The 23,135-nt window shown below is 36.1% G+C and overlaps 2 protein-coding genes across 3 annotated transcripts; both read left to right on the top strand.

Moving 5' to 3' along the window:
• Window positions 1-11,879: 11,879 nt before the first annotated feature.
• Window positions 11,880-16,820, top strand: LOC113325958 (beta-glucosidase-like SFR2, chloroplastic). Of its 2 annotated transcripts, none has more exons than XM_026573786.1 (10): window positions 11,880-12,146; window positions 13,251-13,614; window positions 13,798-13,936; window positions 14,030-14,196; window positions 14,471-14,692; window positions 14,955-15,123; window positions 15,216-15,449; window positions 15,566-15,715; window positions 15,832-15,961; window positions 16,379-16,820. In XM_026573786.1, the coding sequence occupies exons 1-10, from the start codon at window positions 11,975-11,977 to the stop codon at window positions 16,564-16,566; spliced, it is 1,935 nt and encodes a 644-aa protein (XP_026429571.1). In that variant the 5' UTR covers window positions 11,880-11,974; the 3' UTR covers window positions 16,567-16,820. The 2 variants fall into 2 exon arrangements, with proteins under 2 accessions (XP_026429571.1, XP_026429570.1); XM_026573785.1 differs by having other exon boundaries at window positions 14,952-15,123.
• A 724-nt stretch (window positions 16,821-17,544) lies between these two features.
• On the top strand, window positions 17,545-20,676 carry LOC113325960 (serine carboxypeptidase-like 26). The gene is made up of 10 exons (XM_026573787.1): window positions 17,545-17,901; window positions 18,024-18,131; window positions 18,380-18,475; window positions 18,568-18,660; window positions 18,744-18,832; window positions 18,926-19,186; window positions 19,289-19,428; window positions 19,565-19,660; window positions 19,871-19,976; window positions 20,287-20,676. Exons 1-10 carry the CDS (start codon window positions 17,625-17,627, stop codon window positions 20,440-20,442), a joined length of 1,422 nt encoding a protein of 473 aa, XP_026429572.1. The 5' UTR covers window positions 17,545-17,624; the 3' UTR covers window positions 20,443-20,676.
• The last annotated feature ends 2,459 nt before the right edge of the window (window positions 20,677-23,135 follow it).

The raw sequence follows: 23,135 nt of genomic DNA, 5'->3' as shown, positions 1-23,135 counted from the left end.
AGTTTGATCTAAGACCTAATGCAGTGAGCAATGATTATATTATGTTCTATGTGTCTTAAGTGTAGTAATATGTGACATCTGATCATCGTATGATGATTATTGTTCATAGTTGTCTAGGACATATTTTGTATCACCTTCTGCACGACAAGAGGAGGTTTAAAATCAGGGATTAAGATGAGAAAGGTCTATTAGAAAGATATACACGGCTAAATTACATGATTATGAGCTTTTTCCGTATTTGACAGGTCTGCTGGATCAGGAATCGGTATCCAGATTTATGATTCAATGTCCAATGTGAATCCCAGTAATGAGATGGTAGCATAGCTAGGGATGGTATTTAACATTTCACTTGGGCTTAAGAGTGTGATTGACCAGTTCACACTAGTCGAAAAAAAGTTTTTTATGTTGTTAGGAGATACTGTAATTAATGAATATACTGTTCCTCATGTTATAACCTGCAACGACCGAAATTTATATTATGTGAAGAAAAGTTTTCCTATTCAAAATACGGAAAAAAGGATATATCATAGTGATACCATCATGAGCATCCATAAAAACCGGAGGTTAACATCTTTAATGATGTTACTATTTTTTATTTTGACGAACTTAACGAATATATTTCACAGTATATTGAAACACGTGTTTGGTTATTGTAACACGGGATGCAGGTATTCCAACCAGTACCTATTCCCCAACCACCATTCACAATAATGAATGGGATAATCGGAAAATAACGATCCGATTAAACCACCAAGTCATGTTCGTGACAATTATCTAGTAAGTCGTCGTCCCCTTTAGGAAATAGGATCCTCGCAGATAGAGATGGCTTGGTGTGAAGATACCTTGCTTGCGCATGTTCTTTAACCCCTTCGACTCTACTACTAGACTGTGAATCTGACTCGAACAGATTCACAATGTTGCTCCCGCGCCATCCCAATGATGGTCTCTTGGATATTATTGGCACCATGTCCATATGTTGTTTTATGTGAATCGAAAGCGCTGAAATCCTATAGTGGTATTTGATTGAATGCTTCAATTTAGACTTTATTATCAAGATTATTTGGCGGTGATAATCATTTACCTTAACTAACTAAGTGAATGCTCAAAATTGACCATTAGGAAACGAATATTACTAAGCAAAGACTATTTAATTTTAGGATTATAGGTGTTTATTCATATTAGATATTTAAATATTAATTAGAATTTAAGCATTAAATTTTTCAATATGTGAAAAACAAAGTCTTTTTTTTACTTATTAACTGATTCCTCCATTTTCTTATATTCAGAAGAAAAAGAAGTTGGTTAGTAATTTTCCATTATTGCTATCTGATCTTTCAGGTTTGCTTATTTCAGAATAGGTATTACTGACCGAGTTTTTGAGAGGTTAAAAACTATATTTCATTTGTTGCAAACTAGCTAGGCTATTCAAGTAATTAGAATATGTTAATAGAAACTAATTGTTTCTACAAGCTTTTTCAAATTCAAATATGAATATAATTTATTGTTAATCTCTTACGGGAATGATAAAGTTGAAAAACTAAATTACAAAAAGTCAAAATCCAAAATATTTATGTATTTAATATTAACTTAATTTGGTAAACACACATTTAAAATATTCTATGCATAAATACTAATTTGAAGAATGTAATATGAGTAACTTCCAACTTTTACAAATTTTTAAACCAAAATTAAATATATGCATTTAGTATATTTATGAACCCGACCTCTTTGATTTGCTTGTTGCTTTCAAAAGAATGGCTAAAGTAAAATTGTCAAAAATACATGCAGAATTTATGTAGTTGATTATTCAAGAATTCGTCACAACGTCATAACAAAAATTAGATTCATTTTACACATATTATTATATTAATTAACGAATGCAAGATTTTGATTCACTTTCGAATAAAAAACCATCACACTATTAGGTTTTGCTACAAACATGTGAATCTTGTAAGCTTATATATATCTGGGTATTAATATGTACAAGGTAGCTTTGAACACTACCTAAACAATACGATGGCAGTTTAGGCCAATTAACACGCGTTATAGAGGAGAGTCATTTCATTATAAATAGTGAATAGCTAAAAAGTTTAACTAGTACGAGAGTAATACTAACTTGTAGTAATGGATACTCGATGTTGATCTTTAGGGTCTCCCTTGAAATTTATAAAACTTTGGGCAAAAATTTAGAAAGTTTCGCCAGTAAGATGCTTATAAAAACATATATTTATAAGACCTTGGGAAAAGTTTGGAATGTTTCGCCAATAAGATGCTAATAAAAATTTATAAAAACTTAAATTAAGCAAGGGATCATGATTAAATATTTAATAAAAGTAATAGCTTCCCATATATGTTTTACTGCATTATTCTTTTATAGATGAACGTGATTTTTTTTTCTAAAATAGGATAAACACAAAAATAAAATAAAAATTGTTACACCTAGTATTTTTATTTTATTTTATATGTAGCCCTCGATAAAAAGAAATCCACGCGACCCATATAAATACAATCTCTCACATAAAGCACACATCTCAACTAATTGAAGGCCTGAAATTGAAATACCTACGATTGAGGCCAAAATAGAAAATCCCATATAAAAGGATAGAAGGACATCCAAATTTATACCCGTAATTCATATCCTGTCGGCCATATACCAAAATCCTAACAAAACCTAAAATCAACCAGAAAAACTTACCAAGAAAAATTCTAAGAAATTACTATTGGAAATTTCAACAAAGGTGGCACCATAATTCTTTAACCTGCTAAGCAGTAAAACTTCAATTTAAACGAGTTATATTTATATAGATTTTCGGTCACAAACAAAAAACAACACCATCTCAACGCCATAACTAGAATATTTCTTCACTAACCCGCTACTTTAAGGCATGTCGACAATCATCTGCGTCTACAGCTTTAACATCACCACCAGCTTCAAGCATCACATCTATGCAACCATTTAAACCACTCTTTATTTCCTTGAAGAAAAGGAAAGTTTTGCACAAGCTTTGGACTAGTTATCATCCTCGAGCTTCATTCCACCAACAACACTAAAAGATTAGCTTTTGTAATTTTAAATTCTTTTTTATTTTACCCATCCTTAATCCTCAATAAAGAAAAGTGAACTATGAGACTAAAACTAAGGGTTGAGCTCACTTACAAGTGAGACAGCCAAGCACAATATTCTTGATACAATATATTATTACATTTTTCATTGAAATGGGCCTGAAATACTGGGGCAATCGATAGTGGCCGTGCCTAACCTGAGATGACCAAGCTCGATCCTGTAATTCTATAGATGGCGAAGTTTTGAGCACTGTCGTGAGAATTGCCAAAATCTCTGAAGTGCCTATGGATATAACTTGCAACGTTGCTACGGGTACCAGTTTGCTAGCACATGTTACAAAATAATTGACGAGGGATTAGTACACCCCCAAGTAAATCGAAACCCTCATTAGCAGCCATGATAATTTGGTTGGTTTTATTTTTAGCGACTCTAGTACAAATTAGCATGCAAGCAGTAAAAAAGTAAAACAAAAACATCAAGAAATTGGGCAAACACTATGGTAAATTTGGTGGGAAAAGGAAAAGCCCCGGTGGAGAGGGAATAAAGGAAAAGCCCCGGTGGAGGGGGAATTTCCCAATGATTTCTGAATCATCTATGAATAGTTTACCTTGACCATCCTAATATCCAACTTTTTTACTCCTTAGTAGCCCCTGCTCCTTCTAAGCCAACAAACTAGAGTTTCCAATAGAAAATTGGAGTGAATTTTTACACTTGCGGTTATTTGGGTTTTGTGATTCTCCATTTCTTCTTCTTGTCTGTTTAATACGTTTGGTTAAGGTATGTATACATATGCTGATTTCATCTTTTCTTATGTGTTTTCAGGGTTTTAATCCATGTCTTTTATGCTCTTTTATGTTTTTGTTCTGTATTTTTATTTTTTATTTTTTTTAAATTTGGGTTTCTCTTTAAGGGAAAAACAAAGAGAAGACCAAGGACAAGAGAAACGACAAGAGGGATTGTATTGATATCAACAACCATATTACATAGCAGAGTATGCTTTATATATAACCATGGGAAAACCCTCACTACCTAGTTGGGCCGCACATCTATGGTCCGTAGGCCCTACAACAATCCCCCTTGTGCGGTCTAATAGAAATTCATACGCAGTGCTTCACATATAGTGCTTCGAATTTAGTTCTTCAAATGGCATCCTCTCCTTGATGACTTATGTCGAAATCAATTGCCTCATTAAAACTTTGACAAGGAAAAAAACCTAGTGGAACAAAACCTTGATACAGCTCTTCACATGTAGTACTTCACATATTATCTCGTATTTTACATGTAGTACTTCACATGTTGTACGATCTTCAAGGACCGACTAGTCTAAGTCAATTGTCTCGTTAAAACTTCACCAGGAAAACCCAGAGGGACAAAACCTGAACTAAATAAAAGGAGTACAATATTAAGCAAACTTAGAACATAGTTGGACTTGAATATGTTGCCTCATTAAAACCTTGACAAGGAAAAACCCAGTGGGACAAAACCTTGACGAAGGGAAAAGAGTACAACTTGACACATGCAAGTAAAGGTGATCCGTTGCAGATGATCACTTTGATCCGTTGAAATTGACTAATTGCTTCACAACTCTTAAGGCAGAAAACTCTCGTGGGAAAGACAATATCCTTAGATGGGAAATTACATTCCCGGTGTTTGTTATTGTCTTATTAAAAACGTTGCCGAGTAACAAAACCCTGTGGGAAAAAACAACCTCGGTAAAGGAAAATAGTTCAACAAACCATTAAATGCTCCCCTTGATGTCAGACAATTTTCATTAGTCTAATGCAATCAAAAGGAGTTTATCACACTTTACTTTGGTGACTTAAATGTTTATAAAACCATGTTCTTGATTCTGGAAGTTACATTGCTTAACATACTATCGCATTTCATTTCTTTGATTCAGACATTTTCAGTAATATCAACAACGATCTTTATGTCTTCAACGTTCAATATACTTGATGTTTTTAGTGTTATCTCGCTAAAAACCTTGTCGAGTAACAAAACCCTTTGGGAAAAACTATTCTCGATCAAAGGGAAAAAGAGTACAGCACGGCTTCAATTTCGAAGTAAAATATGTCGACATCATATCCTTGGATCCTCCCCCTGATGTCGGCATCTCCCCCTGATTACTTGCAGAGTTGTTCCAGACAGTTCCTTTAACCATGTACTTTTAGAAATTGAATATCGGTAATGACCTGAAAATAGTCTACCATATCTCCCCCTGATTACTTTCGCTAGAGAAGATATTATTGTTCCTTCATAATCAACAACTTTTTGGATTGCACTTTCATTAGCATTCCTTTTTATGTCTTTGCAGGGGTAAAACAAACTCATGTCAATGGTTACTTTTAAGTATATGATTATGTTCACTATACCATTCCAATGATGTTGTGTTGGTTCCGAGCTATATCTAGCTAACAAGTTCATTGAGGATGTAACATTTGGTCGAGTACATTATGCTAAGTACAATAATGCGTCTATTATACTTAGATAAGGAAAGTTCATCTCCCGACCCAACTTCGTGATCTTCCTTTAGACGAATTGGTCATTTATGTACATTTGAAACTCGACTAATCATGGGAGTGCTAGCAGCATGCACGTCCTTGTTAAATTTCCTGACAATGGACATATGAAAACTGGTGGAATAATATACCAAAATCTCGGTCTTCTAGTTTAGAACATAGATAAGATCGATATTTCCCAGGATTTTCATCTCAAATTCAGATTTTAAATAGCTTGTAAGATCTCTTATTCCATTAAGAGTACTTATCATGTCCATACCGTCGACATAAATAGCTATAATTCAGAATTAGGAACTTATTTAATACACATGGCACGAAACCTTACTTGTTTATCCCTTCCCAATCAAATAGTCACTTAGACGGGTATACCACATCCGCCTGATTGTTTATCCCTTCCCTGCAAACACACTCTGTGGTTTAGAGTCGTTCGACTTGGGAAGCAAAAGTCCATCATGCACTTTTACAAATATCTTTGAGTCTAAATCTCCATAGATATAACCACATATACTATGTTTCAAGTTCTTTTGAAACTACCAAGAAAATTAATTAACTGAACATTGTGATGTTCAAAAGAGTAAGCGATCCAGGGGTTTGTGAGAAACCTCGCACCACAAGGTGATTCTTTATACTTTAAGACCTCATTCTTCTCACTACACTTTATGACAAATAACCACATATGTCCCGCAGGCTTTACACTAGGTTGGTTAGCACTACCACACCAAATACCCGTATATTTGTCAAAGAACTAAGTTCTGTCTGGATTGCGTAGGCCAAATATGCTATTTATTTGAATTTAATCAAAATAAAGCATGGTTCGATCTCATTGTGCTCTACTTATGAAGCAACTATTTATGAATTATATCATCATTGTGCACACATGATCCTTCCATTGACTCATATGCATTCTCATAATCCGTCAGGATTTCATTGTTCTCTAAAATCATTTAAAACTTCGGAGCGTCCTCCAGTTTGATTCATGGACATATTCAGAGACAATCTTATGAGATGATTTCTGACGATATAAATAAGTTGTGCCTTATTCACCTACTTCCTTTCTAGGTGAGGATTGATCGAACCAAGTGGTCTCTCCAACTTCCTTTATGGATCCACAGCCTCAACCACACTTCCACTGGGTGTAGTTGCAACACCTTAATCTATGGTGTATATCTCGTATTGAGGATTTGTAACTTTGCAGGTAGTTTTGTAGCTGGTATGTGTGATGTCATCACTTTAACAACATCAATGTACATTCTGAAAATCGAATATTCTTTATCACTTCACATTTACATTTATGGAGTACAAGAATAAATATGAGACACAGTGGGAACACACCATGACAATTCCCGTCGTTCCCTTAGAAAATACTTTTTCTTATCCCCCCTAACTACGGGAAGACTGTCTTATTAAAGTGATAACCCGCAAATCTAGCGGTAAGAGATCTCCTGCCAAAAGTTTTAAAATGCGGATAATTTTTGGGAACTCATTTCCAACATAACTACTTAACAATTTTGAAGACCCATAGTACGATGTGGAGTTATAATGTCACATATGTAGTGCAACCAAAAATGTGTAAGAACACGAGTGTCAGGCTTAAATCCAGTTACCAACTGGTACGCAGAAAAGGTTGACTAATTTTGGGTTCAAAAAACGAATTAAGTAAGATGCGTGTAATATTGCATATCCCCAAAGCAATAAAAGATAGGTTGGTAAGCATAACCTATTACTTAGGCACCATATGTAACCTTTGATGGTAGCCTCTGCGATACCATGGGGTATATGATTATCTACATTGATCCTATTAGACATGCAATAACCATCAAGTACTTTTGATGTATACTCTCTAGCATTTACAAGGGGTGGTAAGCCCTTACATGTATAATATGTGCTAGTAGTTTTTCAAGCGCAACATTTCTTGGGAATTGTAACTAGTCCAAAGTATCAAAACATTCACCAGAGTCATAAGTCACTTTTAATGGTCCGCATTCTGCATGAATATTTTTCTAAATTTCACCTTGTTTTCTTTTGTAATGTGGAATTTTTATCATTTGCATCTTAGGATGGTCTCAATCCTGTTTTACTGAAGACTTTGTAAAAATGAGTGATATGCTTTCTTACCTAAAAGCATAATGGGAAGGGAGGGTTGTGCATCTAGTACTTTAAAAAATACTTAGTGAGAGATATACCGTCACTTCGCATTCTGTCAATATTTTTCCCATTGTCTCACCACTCATACACAGTGATGTATGTATGATTCCTTTCAAAACGAAACATCATGTCACAACCAAGGTGCCTTTATGGTTATGTCAAAGCCTGTATGAGTCAATTCCAACACTTCATTGTCGGAGTCAATATGGATTCAATAATCCAATCACTATAGTGATTTACATTTCACTAGATTGACTCATTAGTTTCTCTAAAATATGTTTCCTTCCACATGCATTAGAGATATAAAAGATGCAATCAATTACATTCTCATGATTGCGAGTTTCCATATGATATCCACTTGCATGAGTCTCTTTGGAATTTAACAAGGTACTTAGATCTCGGTACATATAGAGATTTTGTAACTTTTAATCTTTGTTCCATCTTGGAAACAAAGTTTGAGCAGTGCTTCGCTCGATGATCCAATCATCATAGTCACATTATAAAGAACTAGTTAAAAAACTAGTGGATATTCCTTAAATTAGTGGGAGAAAAACCACTATAAGTTAGAGATTGAGTCTTGAGAGATTTAATAAGTGGTATGGTCTTAGTGCGTAACAAAAGTGGGATTCAACTCAATTACTTTAGAGTGAATATATGTTATGTTTCATCCAAATATATCTCAAGTGCTTTAGAGAATTTATCTCTCGTGGGAATGATGTACTTTTCATTCAAAAAACGCATACATTAGATCTAGTTCAACTGAATAAGATAGTCAATTGGCCAGAAAAAGTTCTTGTTGCCATTAAAGCTGATGTGAAAATTGGTTGCTACTATGATACCTGCATTACATTGCTTGTACGAATACCGCTAAGAAGATCCATTCCCAACTCTTTGGTGAAAGATAGAATTACATCTTAGTTTCATCCCATGTTCAATTGATACATGTACTTTGGTGTCATGTTCAATTAATATTATCATGTACTTTGTCTCATGATATATATGCCCCTTTTCACATGCTTTATATGAGTCGTTACGTCTAACCCTCATTACTTCGGGGTTCTTTCCATTTTCAATTTTGCTACATTTAGCTTAATTTGAGAAATTTCTTTATCTCAACGGGCCAAGGGAACCTCACTACACATGTCAACCACTTACTTTAGGTTGAATATATTACTAAAGATAATTCTCTTGTTGTCATACTTCAACATATATTGGTTCTTTAGTATGATGGATGAAGTAGAGAAATGGAAATTTTCTGACTCATATCACCTTTTGTGAATTCTTCCAAAAAGATTAGAATACATGTGATTTTATTTAAAACGGAACGTTCAAATTTAGGAAGAAAATATCATGTATGCAACAATGGTTCTCAAGTACTTTCAAACCTCGAATGAATACATTAGATTGGTACAACCAATTGAACAAAAAACATCATTCGATCATAGCCAATATCATTTTCAATAGAATAAAATAGCATTAAGACCAAAATTCTTAATGATCGAGATCGGCACTCATAATTTAAATTGACTATTCATGGATTTATCTTAAGAAAACAAAAACAGAACTAGGCATGTTTTTAAAATAAATAAATAAGCCCGCAAATATCCTATATTAAAACCCATATCAACATTAGTTACATACCTCAAGTCGCAAGCCGACCTTAAGTTCCCACTATACATTACATATGCAAAACCAAGTTTTTGGTTCTCCGGGCGCATATACAAAACCGGAACAACAGGAACATCATTGGCCATGCGTATCCTAACATCCAAAACAAGGACATGGCCGAACATCAGCAGGTATAGGATCCGACCAGGAACGGGACAGGATCAGTCGGGATGGAACGGGACAGGATCAGCCGCGTTGAACGGAACCTGATTTCCTTTCTTGTTTCAATCCCTTTTAATTCTTTAAGGGATCTGATTGAAAGAAGAATGATAGAACCCTTTTTTTTTCTTTGCGGAAGCCGCTGAGCTTGTTCTCTTTAACGGATCTGATTGAGACACCACTCCCGCTAAGCTTGTTCTCTTTAACGGATCTGATTGAGACACCATTCTTTATGGAAAAAAAATCAACAAATCCAGCCGGGTACAGCTTCGTGCGAATGATGGCAAAGAAAAGAAAATCATCGATTCCAACTTTTAGCTTCACTGTAGAACTCGTGCATGATAACGTCTTTAAGGGAAAAACAAAGAGAAGACCAAGGACAAGAGAAATGGCAAGAGGGATTGTATTGATAGCAACAACCATATTACATAGTAGAGTATGCTTTATATATAACCATGTGAAAACCCTCACTACCTAGTTGGGCCGCACATCTATGGGCCATAGGCCCTACAACAGTTTCTTCATTTTAGGGAGTTGTTCAATTTTTATGATACCGTAGTTGAGTTTTATTTCAATTTGATGTTTCAAATCAAATCTACACTGATTTATAATGTGATACTGATATTTACATTCATAATTTATATGCAATAGGTCATATTTTTTGGGATTTTTTAATGGTATTATTTCCTTGCATTCATAAGATTCATCACTGTTTCTTTTTACACATTGAGAGAATCGGTAGAGATAATTATTTTGCCGTACTTAATTTTTCTGGAGACTTGAAGCTGCTATTAAAAAGATAAGCGATAGTTAATACAAAAAAAAAAGGGAAATGCAAAGAAGTCTTCAAGTTTTAGATATTAACCAAGTTAAACATGCAACTAAAAGGAAAAGTAGATTCAAGGCAAGGTGAAAGAAAATTTGAAAGTCAACCATGCTAGTCAAAATAACAAAGGAAAATCTCCTAAAGAGCGCATCGAATTGAAGTCTCTTCAAATAAAGAAAACCAGGAGGTCAAAGACTCTCAGAAATTTTTATGGAAGTCTTTATTTAAATTTTACCTGGAACCAATTCGCTAGATACTTCTGTTCCATCGTCAACTTGCTTTCACCATTCCCTCGTCATCTATTGGCCTACAATACTGCAACAAAATACAATCTTACTTGGTGATTGATTTGAACGAAAAGACCACTCAACACATTTGCATCACGATTATTGAGGTCCATTGTTTGTTAATAAAATTTATGAAATATGTTTTCCCATAATGTCGTGCCTTATATATTGTTGTGCACCGTTGATAAAACATAATTCATGCAAATGCATTCATCTTCGGCAACAATAAATTTTACAGGCCGCTTTTTTCTTGGAGTATCTGAAATATGTACATTGACTCGGTTAACGCATCATTAATTTTCTGCGGCATGTTGGTTTTCTATGAACTCGGCCATGTTAAAACCAAAATTCATATAACGAAGAATTAAAAAAATATTGAAAGGTTTATATATGTTTGCCAGTTTGTAAGACCCATAGTGAGTGCAAAAGTGACAAATATGGTGATTAATTATGTGCATATGAATGGCTAACTCTGGTTTTATCTTACGCAATTGGACAGGGACATTCTAAGCAGCAGAAATGGGATGCAGCAGGACCATCTCATTAAAAGAGGCAGAAGTCGTAGCTCTCCTCAAAGCAACTCAATGGGCAGTCACAAAAAACATACATCAGTTGGTGATTGAAGGAGACAACCAGGAAAAAATCAAGTATCTACAAGGAAGAGAATCAACAGTCCAATGGCAATGTATATCCATCTTAGAAGAAGTAAAGTTATTAGCTAAGAATTTAGTCTCTTTTCTAGGTTTTCAGTGTGTAGATAGGAGAGCTAACAAGGTGGCGGGCTTGTTAGCAAATAAGGGAAGAGGTTCCGAGAATACAACTTCCTGGAATGAAGAATCTCCTAGTTTTTTAATTCCTTCAATTGCTTTTGACACTGTAAAAGCATATGCATCTTGTAACTTAAACATAAATCTCCATGTAACTGCTTTCGCTGATGTTAACCCTAGAGATTCAACCATTGGAAGATCCATTCTTCAAGAAATGGACTTTGAAGAGCCTGAATCCGCAGATTAACTGCCTTTCAATATAAGTCTTACTTTCAAAAAAAAACTATGTGCATAGGAACGGCCTAAGAGTGTTGAGAGTCGGGCCTCCAGACTAAAAACTCATGACCCGAATTTTTTTCATGTGCCGGGTCGGTCATCCAAATGCAGGACTAAAACTCGCATGTAAGATGCTGATGTGTAACTATAGTTTTCCACTCTCTTCTTTATCTTTATCCTTTACTTTTCTTCTTTCTTCTTCTTCAGCATCATCAGTAAGAAGTAAAGAACAACCATTCAAATTTTCATGAAACAAAAATTCAATGGCATTTTCAGTAATATTCATTGCAGCAACTAAACTCGCCGGAATCTTAGTGACAGTCACAGTAGCTGCTAATGCTTTCTCGTTTTCACGGTACCGGAAAAAGAATCTTCTACCATTTGATTCACCTATTGACGAATCTTCTGATACGCTAGCTGTCTTCGATATTAATGGTAATTAATTATTTAACTCCCATTTATTTGTTTAATTTTGATTCGATAGTTTAGAAATGAGGTTTTCATTGTAACTGGAGGTATCCAGTGGTGGAATTGGTGGAGGTGTAAATGACCTCCACCAATTACTCAAGCTCAATCTCGTCCATCATGTCTGAATCCGACACCGACAGCGCCACCACTAAGGAGGTGGAATTAGTAGGGTGCTGAAGGTGGTGGAAGTGACCACCACTAAGGTGGCGGAATTAGGGGGACAAGTGATGAACTAGGAGTTGGAGGTAGTGATTGTGACTTGTGATGGAAGAGTTGGAGTTGGTTTAGAAATGAGGTTTGATTGTAATTTGTGTTGGAGGAGGTGTAATGAGGCAGTGGACTAGGAGGTGGTGGCGGAGGTATAGGTGGTGCTGGTAAAATTGGGAAGTGATTCTGGGAAACATTAGAACTTACCGGATTAATTTTTACTATGTTTGAAATTACTGCATGTTCTTGGTTGGATTAGTTCTTGATTTGTTTGATTGGTGATAGAGGAGGTGTGATTGGTGAGGGTCTGGATTTGGTGGATGTGTAAGTGGTGGGATTTGGTGAAGTTAGTGGATTAGAGAGTGGGGGTGGAGTTGGAGGTGGTGCTGGTTGTAGAATTGGAAATGGAGGCGATGTTGGTGGTGTGTCTTGCGTTGTTGGTGGTGGTAGAGGAGTTGGAGGTGATGCTGGTGGAAGTGGAGGATTAGGGGGCTGGGCATGAGATGCTTCTGTGGTGGTGATGGAATTGGTGGTGGACGTCGTGGTGGTGGATGAAAGGTGGAGGGTGTGCTGGTGGTGGAATCTGCCCAAGATTAGGTGGTGTACCAGAAAGTGGAATTATGGATTATGGTAATGGATACAGGACATGGTGATGAGGTGGATATGTTGGAGGAGGTGGTGAAGGTTTTGGGCAGTCGGAGATAATGGTGGAGCTAGTGTGGTCCCAAGCTGGTGGAAGTGCAGGTTTTGGGGGGAAATTGAACTAACTGATTTGTAGTTTTTTCCCCCTTAAATTAGAAATTATAATGGGTTAATTAGGTGTTTGCATTTTAAAAAGTGTGTTGTTTGCTGTAATCTTTGCAGGGGAAGAAAATGGGTTCTTTTTTGGATTGGCAACAGCACCAGCACATGTTGAAGACAAGCTTAATGATGCTTGGCTTCAGTTTGCGGAGGAACTCCCTGATGATAAAAACAAAGACAAGGGGAAGTCTAAAGAACAACAGCCAGCAGATGCATTAATGGCTTCAGCGACTGCAGATGGCGGTTCTCAACAAGCTCCCATAGCTCCCAAAAAGGCTGAGAAGGTGAAAAGGAAGAAGTCTCTTAAGATATCAATGGAAGCTATGATCAGAGGGTTTGAGAAGTATGTGGAAGTGGAAGAAGAGGAACCTGAGGCTAGCACAGAAGGCAGTCATAATGTAGCTGCGTGGCACAACGTGCCTTATCCGTAAGTACAAGTTCGATATCCTTACATGTTATATAATCTCTGTTCAGTGCGAGTATTTCACCTTTGTCACATATGGGTTCTGAACTATGAAATCATAGTAATCGTAAGCTTCATGGGGCTATTATATTTTTACACACTTTGTTGTGATGAATTTGGACTAATACGAGTACAAACTGATTTCAGGGAGGAGCGGCTAAGATTTTGGTCTGACCCTGATACCGAGTTGAGGCTTGCTAAAGATACTGGAATCGGTGTTTTCCGGATGGGAATAGATTGGTCAAGGATCATGCCTGTGGAGCCAGTAAATGGACTTAAAGAAGCAGTATGTTTAATTTTAACTAATGTAAATTATGCTTATTATGCAGCCTTAGATCATTGAAATTTGATTTTTATGTATATATTTTGGGCATTACAGGTAGATTATGCAGCCTTAGATCGATATAAATGGATCATCCAAAGGGTTCGTTTCTATGGTATGAAGGTTATGCTGACTCTATTCCATCATTCTCTTCCACCATGGGCCGGAGATTATGGGGGCTGGAAACTGGAGAAAACTGTCGATTATTTTGTGGATTTTACAAGGTTAGTTGCTTTTGGGTCTTTAGACACTGAAGCATGACACCCCTAAATATATTCAGATATGAGGGCCATTACGACTCAGTCAATACGTATGGAAATTTGATTTAGAGTACGGTCTCATGATAAGCCATGAGTCATTCCTACTCCATTTTTGTTTTCATCGGCAGAGTGTGAATGAATACTGAGATTTATGGTTTTATCTTACTTCACGTTTAATTTTCTGATTCTTTCAAGCCTAATGACGTCTGGTAACCAAAATTTTCTTTACTTTGTGCAGACTTGTTGTTGACAGTGTATCGGAGTTGGTTGACTACTGGGTAACTTTTAATGAGCCACATGTCTTTTGCATGTTAACCTATTGCGCTGGTGCTTGGCCTGGTGGTAATCCTGACATGCTAGAGGTCGCAATGTCTGCTCTACCAACTGGTGTTTTCAAGCAAAGTATGCACTGGATTGCAGTTGCTCATTCCAAGGCTTATGACTATATACATGAAAAAAGGTTCTTTCTATTTGTACTTTCTCAAATTGGATGTACTCACTAGCTTGCTAGAGAAAAAGATACTCTGTGCCGGATTTCACATGAATAGAATATATGAAACATGGGCAGAATGTTACTTATTCTCTAAACTGGAATCTATTGTTGAGAACCCCAATAGGTGACTCGCACATTAATTATTTTTTTATCCAGTAAAAACTTAGATTTCCTATGACAATTCAACATCTTTTTAATTTATGAGACTTTTGTTTTTCAATGGCAGCAGTACTGTATCAAAGGAAATGGTTGGAGTAGCGCACCATGTTTCGTTTATGCGTCCATATGGTCTTTTTGACATTGCCGCTGTTTCAGTGGCGAGCTCTATGACCCTTTACCCTTTTGTGGACAGTGTCTCTGACAAGTTGGATTTCATAGGGATAAACTACTATGGACAGGTTTTACATCTCTCTAGCCCATATACAATGTAAATCTGAATGAGCCTTGCGTTTCATGTTAATATTTAAAGTTATATTTAAGTATTTATCAGGAAGTCTTATGTGGAGCTGGGATGAAACTTGTCGAAAATGATGAGTACAGTGAGTCAGGACGTGGGGTCTACCCTGATGGCTTGTTCAGGATGCTGCTTCAGTTCCATGAGAGGTACAAACACCTAAATCTACCCTTCATGGTAACTGAAAATGGAGTATCTGATGAGACTGACTTGATCCGGCGACCATACCTGTTGGAGCATTTACTCGCTATACATGCTGCAATGCTCATGGTATTAACTCTTACCTGTTTGCTTAGTGTCAATTGAAAAGAAAATGTACAATAGGCTGTTGGATAAATCTATTTGTAGTGTGTGGTTATAAGATTTTTGAGATTATTATAATGTAGGGTGTCCCTGTCCTTGGTTATCTTTTCTGGACTATCTCGGATAACTGGGAGTGGGCAGATGGATATGGTCCCAAATTTGGTCTTGTAGCGGTTGACCGTGCCAATAATCTTGCTCGCATTCCACGCCCTTCATACAAACTTTTTTCAGAGGTAATGATGTTGGTCAGTTTGTACTGTCCCTAAAGGACCTAAACTGTACAATGTCACTATTTCTATGTATCTTTCTGGTTTCCGTTTGAACCAATAACTGTTTATTATAATTTTAGGTGGCAAAAACTGGAAAAATTTCAAGCCAAGACAGAGCACGTGCTTGGAATGAACTCCAAAGTGCTGCAAAGCAGCAAAAGGAGAGACCATTTTACAGAGCAGTCAATAAAAATGGACTTATGTATGCAGGTATTATATCAGCTTCAGCTCTTGCGGTCAGAATTTGAATTGTATCTAGTTCTTTAGTAGAATCCATGTTAGGAACATTAACCACATCGTTGGGATGCAAGCATGCATTTAACAGAAAGAGAAGGAAACAAGAATAAAACAAAGAACAATTACACAAACACAGATTTCATTAGGTGAAAACTGCAAGTTCTTCATATCATCCATTGTGAATTTGCGTGATAAAATTGGTAATTCTCTACACCACTAAAGTTGAAAAGAAGCTATAATCTAGGCACATCATAAGTGGGAAGAATTGCCAAATAATAGACTGGCTCCAAATCTTTGCACAACTGAGGTGCAACGTTTTTCCTAGCCATCTATTTACTCAGATGTAACTGCCACCATAATCATGATTTATCGTATTATTTTTCCATTTAGGCGGCCTTGATAAACCCACCTGGAGGCATTATACTAAAAGGGACTGGCGATTTGGTCATTACAAGATGGATGGTCTTCAGGATCCACTGAGTCGTTGTTCCAGATTACTGTTGCATCCTTTCTCACATAAAAAGGGAAAGGAAACTCAAACTGATAATGCTGATTTGGTTATGGAGCATCTTGTGTAGATGTCTAATGCAAACCTTTATGCATTAATACTGTTGCTACTCTTAGTTCTATACCTGCATTTTCTGCGGAAGTAAGTATTGCCTCTTTTACCACAACCCCAGGTATAAAATACTACGTGTATTTATAAAGGCCCCATGTAAAGAAGAAGTACCTTGTCAACAAGCTTTTGCATATATAAATGCTAAATGTAAGAATGCACTCAAACATTCTGTAATCAACAAGAAATTAATCTAGAATTCATATTTGCGGGATCTGTTGCTAGTGTTCACTATTTCAATGTTTCCTCTCTTAAATTTCAACTGTTCTTTTTTTTCCGCTCAGTATATAATAATAGAACTAAGAAGTTTATCTGTTCCACTGATCTCTATATTTTTTGTGTGGACAACATGGATGCATCTTTCTCCGTCAAATTCAGCTACTATGTTAAAATGAAACGTGATGATCTCTGAAAAGTAGAAACTTGTGTTTTTGTACTTGTTTTGGAGAACATGTGCAGTGTGTGCTTGGTTCTCACCTCTTAACACTTTTTGACTCAGCAGAGGCTATTTGAAAATATAAATGCTGGTTTAGAGAATGTAATATCAATTAAAATGTCTCTCACTCTCTCTTCATTAATTTTATTTTCTTTTTCACATCTCCACATGAATAAACCTTTGATGCTTGTCCATGCAGGTCCACACAAGTGTGAAACCAAAGCTTACGTTGCAGTTAACCATAGATATTGAACCCAGTACATTCTTGAATCCGTATAAGGCCTAGTGGGTGCTAACCATATACGAGCTAGCCGTAGCTCTGACATCACATAAACACCCCGTTATTGTGGATGACCTCAGTGCATGATCGAGACAGTGACAGTGTAAGATATTGCAAGGTAAAAGGCACTTTAATTGACAAAGTCAAACAGTAGTTCGCGAAACCTTAGATAGTTTCCACACTTGGAGTTTCTATAGTGTAGGTACTTCATTTGACTCAGTCCCTCTCCTATAAATATAGTCTATCCTTAAGTAGTAGTAGTAATAGTGGTGGTGGGAGTAGCATTTATGAGTGAATCATAAACATGACCTTAAAAATTAAGGTAGATGCTTGGGTTATTCTTCAACTTTCAGTGCTGTTCTTTCTGTCATACTGCAGTTGCTTTATTGAATCCCAGCAACAACAAGAGTCCGATAGAGTAATAAATCCTCTACCAGGCCAACCATCATCAGGCACAAACATATCACACTTCTCAGGTTACATAACTGTTAATGAAGATCATGGTAGGGCCCTGTTCTACTGGTTCTTTGAAGCTCAGACTCAGCCCTCTGAGAAACCGCTACTGCTCTGGCTTAATGGAGGTATGTTTATGTCTTTAGCTTACTGCAATCTAATACAGAAGAAGCTCATAACTTTCTTTGAGTATTTGTTAATTACGTTGCTAAAGAGTAAGTTTAATTGAACTAGTGTTGTAAAATTTCAGGTCCTGGTTGTTCATCCATAGGTTATGGTGCAGCTATTGAGTTAGGTCCTCTTAGAGTTAATCAAAAGGGAGATGGACTTGATTTCAATAGCTTTTCTTGGAACAAAGGTTTTATCTTATCTTCTATCTCTAGTGTGTTTTTGTTTTGTTGCTGGCATTGCAGTCCAAGTTCTTGGAAATAGATTCAATGAATAAGTTAACAATGTCCTTGTCTTTGCCAAGATCAGTATCATTTTGACTTGGTCAGTCCAATTGACTCCTGGAAAACGGCATCTTTTTATTTGTAAAGTGAGATAAAAATATCTTTGTATCTCTTTCATTTTCACTGACAGCTACTTGTTTTGGCTCTTCTGCAGAGGCTAATTTACTGTTTGTTGAGTCCCCAGTTGGAGTTGGATTTTCTTACACTAACACATCCTCTGATCTCACTCAACTGAATGATGAGTTTGTGGGTAATAATTCTGATTTAACGATTGATTTTCATCTTATCATCTCACCAGATCTTTTGATGTTGATTTTTTTCCATTTGTTCTTTTTTATGCAGCCGAGGATGCATATATTTTCGTAGTCAATTGGCTGGAAAGATTTCCACAGTTTAAGTCCCATGATTTTTTCTTATCAGGAGAGAGTTATGCAGGTAAATAACAATAAAAGCCAATTAGTACTCTAAGTTACTGTATAATAATTTCTAAATTGTTCTTGTTTTTCTTCTGTCGGTAGGTCATTATGTGCCTCAACTAGCTGATCTCATCTACACTCGAAATTCAGATACACAGAATTACCCACTTGTTAATCTGAAAGGCTTCCTAGTATGTAGTCAGTAACTTAAGTCAACTTAATCATTACAATTTAAATTAGTTCTATGCATCCAAGGGATAACAAATTGCTCGGTATAATGGCAGGTGGGAAATCCTGAGACTGATGACTTCTATGATTCAAGGGGATTACTGGAATACGCATGGAGTCATGCAGTTATATCAAACCAAGTTTATGACCAAGCAAGTATTGCATGCGACTTCAAGCATCTGGATTGGCCAGTTGATTGTCAAAAAGCCATGAATTTAGTTTTCAAAGAATACAAAAAGATTGATATATACAATATTTACGCCCCAACGTGCCTCAAAAATAAAACATCTGCCTTGGCCGAGGATCTTGTTGAAAAGGTAATAACATACTATATACATGCGTACGCCTTTACAATTAGCTTTGGTTTCTTAGTACGGTATATAAAAACCCCTAGTTATGTCACTGTGAAATGATTTCAGGCACATCACAGCGGGTTGAGTAGAATGAGAATTTTCGGAGGTTATGATCCATGTTTTTCTACATACACAGAAGAATATTTCAATACGGCTGATGTTCAATCAGCTCTTCATGCTAAAACAGGAAAATGGAAAGTTTGCAAGTGAGTGATTGTTATATAAACACATTGCTAATACTTTTCCATACACAATCATTTATTGCTTTCTTCTCTAATGAGTGGTATACTCGTCGGGTGTTAATGCTGATTTTAATTTTTGTTGGTATTTTTTTTTTTGCAGTAATTCGATATTGTATACATACAATTTTACTGTATTTTCAATTCTACCCATTTACACCAAACTTATCAAAGCTGGTTTGAAGATTTGGATTTACAGGTTCCTTTGCTATCTTTCTTAACTTTTTTATTAGTCTATAAAAAGAATCCACTTGAAAAAATATGGAGATTTTTTTAGCTAGAGGTTAGACTGAAATTCACGTGTATGTTGGGGAGATCACGTGATTTAGTTTAAGCTTTCAGTTTCAGCCAATCAATTTTTGTCAGATAACTTTTGAGTAGTATTTTGTTGTGTCTGGGCAATGAACAGTGGTGACACAGATGGTAGGGTTCCCGTGATTGGATCAAGGTATTGGACTGAAGCTTTAGGTCTATCCTTGAAATCTCCATGGCGTACTTGGTACCACGAGAATCAGGTCAGTTGCTTGCTTTCTTGTGTGACTTGTGGTCCCACAATTTTTAAATGCTAATAATATTACCTAGGATATGGTTTTGGGTCCCACCAACCGGCTGTCAGGACTCAGAAGTTTCTTGCTAATTTTGGCCGGCTGCTCGCTAAAAGAAGGCAGTGCATCATCTGTACACGATGATGGTTATGCTGAGTTCGCTCCGGTTTAGTTATATTACTTGACGGCACTGTTAATTGTGTCGACCTGTTGATATAAAGTGACTGTCAATTTGCACATTTTCTAAGTTTGGTTGTTTTGGTTGATGGGAAATTGGCAGGTCGGAGGAAGAATAGTGGAATATGAAAACGGATTCAGTTTTGTGACAGTTAAAGGAGCGGGTCACTTGGTTCCTCTCAATAAACCCACTGAATCTCTCGCTCTCATTCGCTCTTTCTTGTCCGGTGATCCACTGCCAGACAACACCGAAACATAAGTGTTGAATTTGCGTCTTCGCATCCAGATTGTTTAATTGTTTTGTAACTTATTTGACACTTCTGCTCTACTACTTGTTCAAGAGCAGATTTGGACCATGGGGCGGCACCATGCCCAAAGCGTCTCAAAGCGAATTTGGATGTAGCGCTTTACTCAATAAATCTGTCTTTTTAACCAAAAGGCGCAATACTATTGATAAATGTGTCTTTATCAATTCAGCTGCAATGTTGAATAATTGCCAAATTTGCTTAGATTATCATCAGGGTTGTTATTAGTCCTGTTCTTTTCTAATATGATTCCTAATCCTAAAACTAAACGTGGTCTGCTCAATGGAAGTGGACAACATGTGGGATTTTATGTCAAGAATCAAGATTATCAGGACAGTGCCCAGATTAGCAGGATCTCACTAATCTGTCCGACTCGTGGCAATCCATGATTGATTTCTCATTTTTTTAACATTTTCGTTTACTCTCGAGTCTCTGACACGTATACAGATTGATGGAGGAGTACTTTTGGTAGGCTTAACGAACCGATTATACGTCCAACATCATAGAGGGCCCATTAGCCCATTAGTGTGCGTTTGGATATGTTGTTCCAAAAACAAAATTTTCAAATTTTTGAGTAAAAAAAATGGAGTATCATATTTAATCTTCAAGAGACAAATTCTAGCAAAATATGATGAAATTTTTTGCAGTCTCAAACGAGAGACAATTTATACTAGGAAACCGCACTACTACCCAAGAGCATATATATATATATATATATATATATATATATATATATATATATATATATATATATATACAGGTAACATCTACATCACTATATGGTTCAATAGATTGTTTGCAACTTTTCACAGAAAAAGTCTAGCTTGTATAAAACTTTGACCAACAAAAGAAAAGTTTCGATATATGTATCGACTAATTGGCCTTACATGCACAATACTAAATCATACGGCAGCAGTGGCAGACTCCATCCTGGCCACAGAAACCTCCCCGTGAGAGAAAAGAAAAAAAATAATATTATCTAACTTGAATGCAGCTTCAAGCTCTTTGTTTTCACGATCCAAACTTCAAACCATCGAAAAGGGCCTCTACCGCCTTATCAAGCCTCTGTGGCAATTATTCCAGCAACGCCTATTAAGAAGGGGCCCAGAAATCAACTGACAAGCCGAGGAACAGGATATACATACATTCAGCAGTTCAAGTGCTACTCCTTTCAGTAAATTTTACACGTCTTAACGGGATGTTATTCACTCGGTGCTATTAAGTTTATTCATCCAGTGCTATTAAGTCTTAATAAGAAAATAGTTTTTTTTTCATACAAAAGAAAATTAATAAGAAAATAAACCTAAACTAAACTACTCTCGCCATTTTTTCTAAAAAAAAGATGCCACTACTTTTCAATTTGGCTATCTTCAGACTAAATGGTAATATATCGTAAGAAACAGAGATAGTATATCTATAAACAATATAGTTAGGGTAATACATGACTCAAATGTATTTAGGATGATGAGAAAACTCTTGAATCAGATTATTTCGGTTATCATCGTAACATTTATAGTTAATGATGTTTTAAATACACAATGCAGATATGTCTGTGGACAAGAAGTTATCACTAGATTGAAAGGCATACTATTAAAATTAAATAGTTTGGGCTATTAGTTGTGAGGTGGATATACTTTAAGAGTCGGATAGATTAGCAGGATTTCATTAATCAACGTGGCAATCCATGATTGATTTCTCATTTTTTTAACATTTTTGTTTTGAGTAGTGCTAGACGCACCGAAGCTTTCCACTGAGAAAGCCACCGAAAGCAAATCGTGCGGCAGTAAGATAATGGTTCGAGCTTCGGGATTAGAACCGTATAAAGTGGGGCCGGGAATGTTGTGTCACTCGGTGATCACTTCGGGAGATTTCCGAAGTGAATTAGAGTTATTGTTTTGGTTACTCTCGAGTCTCTGACACGTATACACATCGATGGAGGAGTACTTTTGCTAGGCTTAACGAACGATTATACGTCCAACATCGAAAGAGGGCCCATTAGCCCATTAGTGTTTGAAGTTGTCCTGGAAGACGGAGACCCATTAGCAATGTTGCACTTTAACTTTAAGTTATACTAGTTGGTCACCCGTGCTACGCACGGGTCTGGTTTTCGGTTGTCAAATATTTGATCATTTTTTAACTTCATATCAATGCAAATAAATAAGAGGATATTATTGAAAAAATAATAGAATGTAGTATAATTGCTTCAAAAAAAGAAAAAGAAAAAAGAGTGTAATAGAATTTTTCCTAAAATAAAGGTTTACAAGTTTTTACGCGAAATTAAAAAAAAAAAAAAACGAAAAGTTTACCATAGTAGTGCTTCATATGATATTTAAGTTTCATGTTTTATAATTCCTAGAATCCAATATGAATTTCTAGCCTAATGGACTATTTAAAATTAAACTCATATTATGTTTTAAGTTTGTATATGATTTCAGAGTAGGGAGAAATCAGAAAATTCTTGGAAAAATATGAAAACCTTTATGTAATATGGGACTCGTAGGACACCTTAGACATCTTCAAAGCATATGGTATTTATTCAAGTTTCATAAATTGATTAAGAGTGTTATGGTACCAATCTTTCATTGAATTGACATTCTTTAAATTTCTAAAGCTCATGCATTTATATACTCTCATCTCTGTTGGTCCG

This window comes from Papaver somniferum, unplaced genomic scaffold (genome assembly GCF_003573695.1).
Source record: "Papaver somniferum cultivar HN1 unplaced genomic scaffold, ASM357369v1 unplaced-scaffold_10, whole genome shotgun sequence".
In the NCBI taxonomy this organism is placed as follows: Eukaryota; Viridiplantae; Streptophyta; class Magnoliopsida; order Ranunculales; family Papaveraceae; genus Papaver; species Papaver somniferum.
The sequence above is the reverse complement of the archived record's forward strand: the minus strand, read 5'-3'. Positions and strand labels throughout refer to the sequence as shown.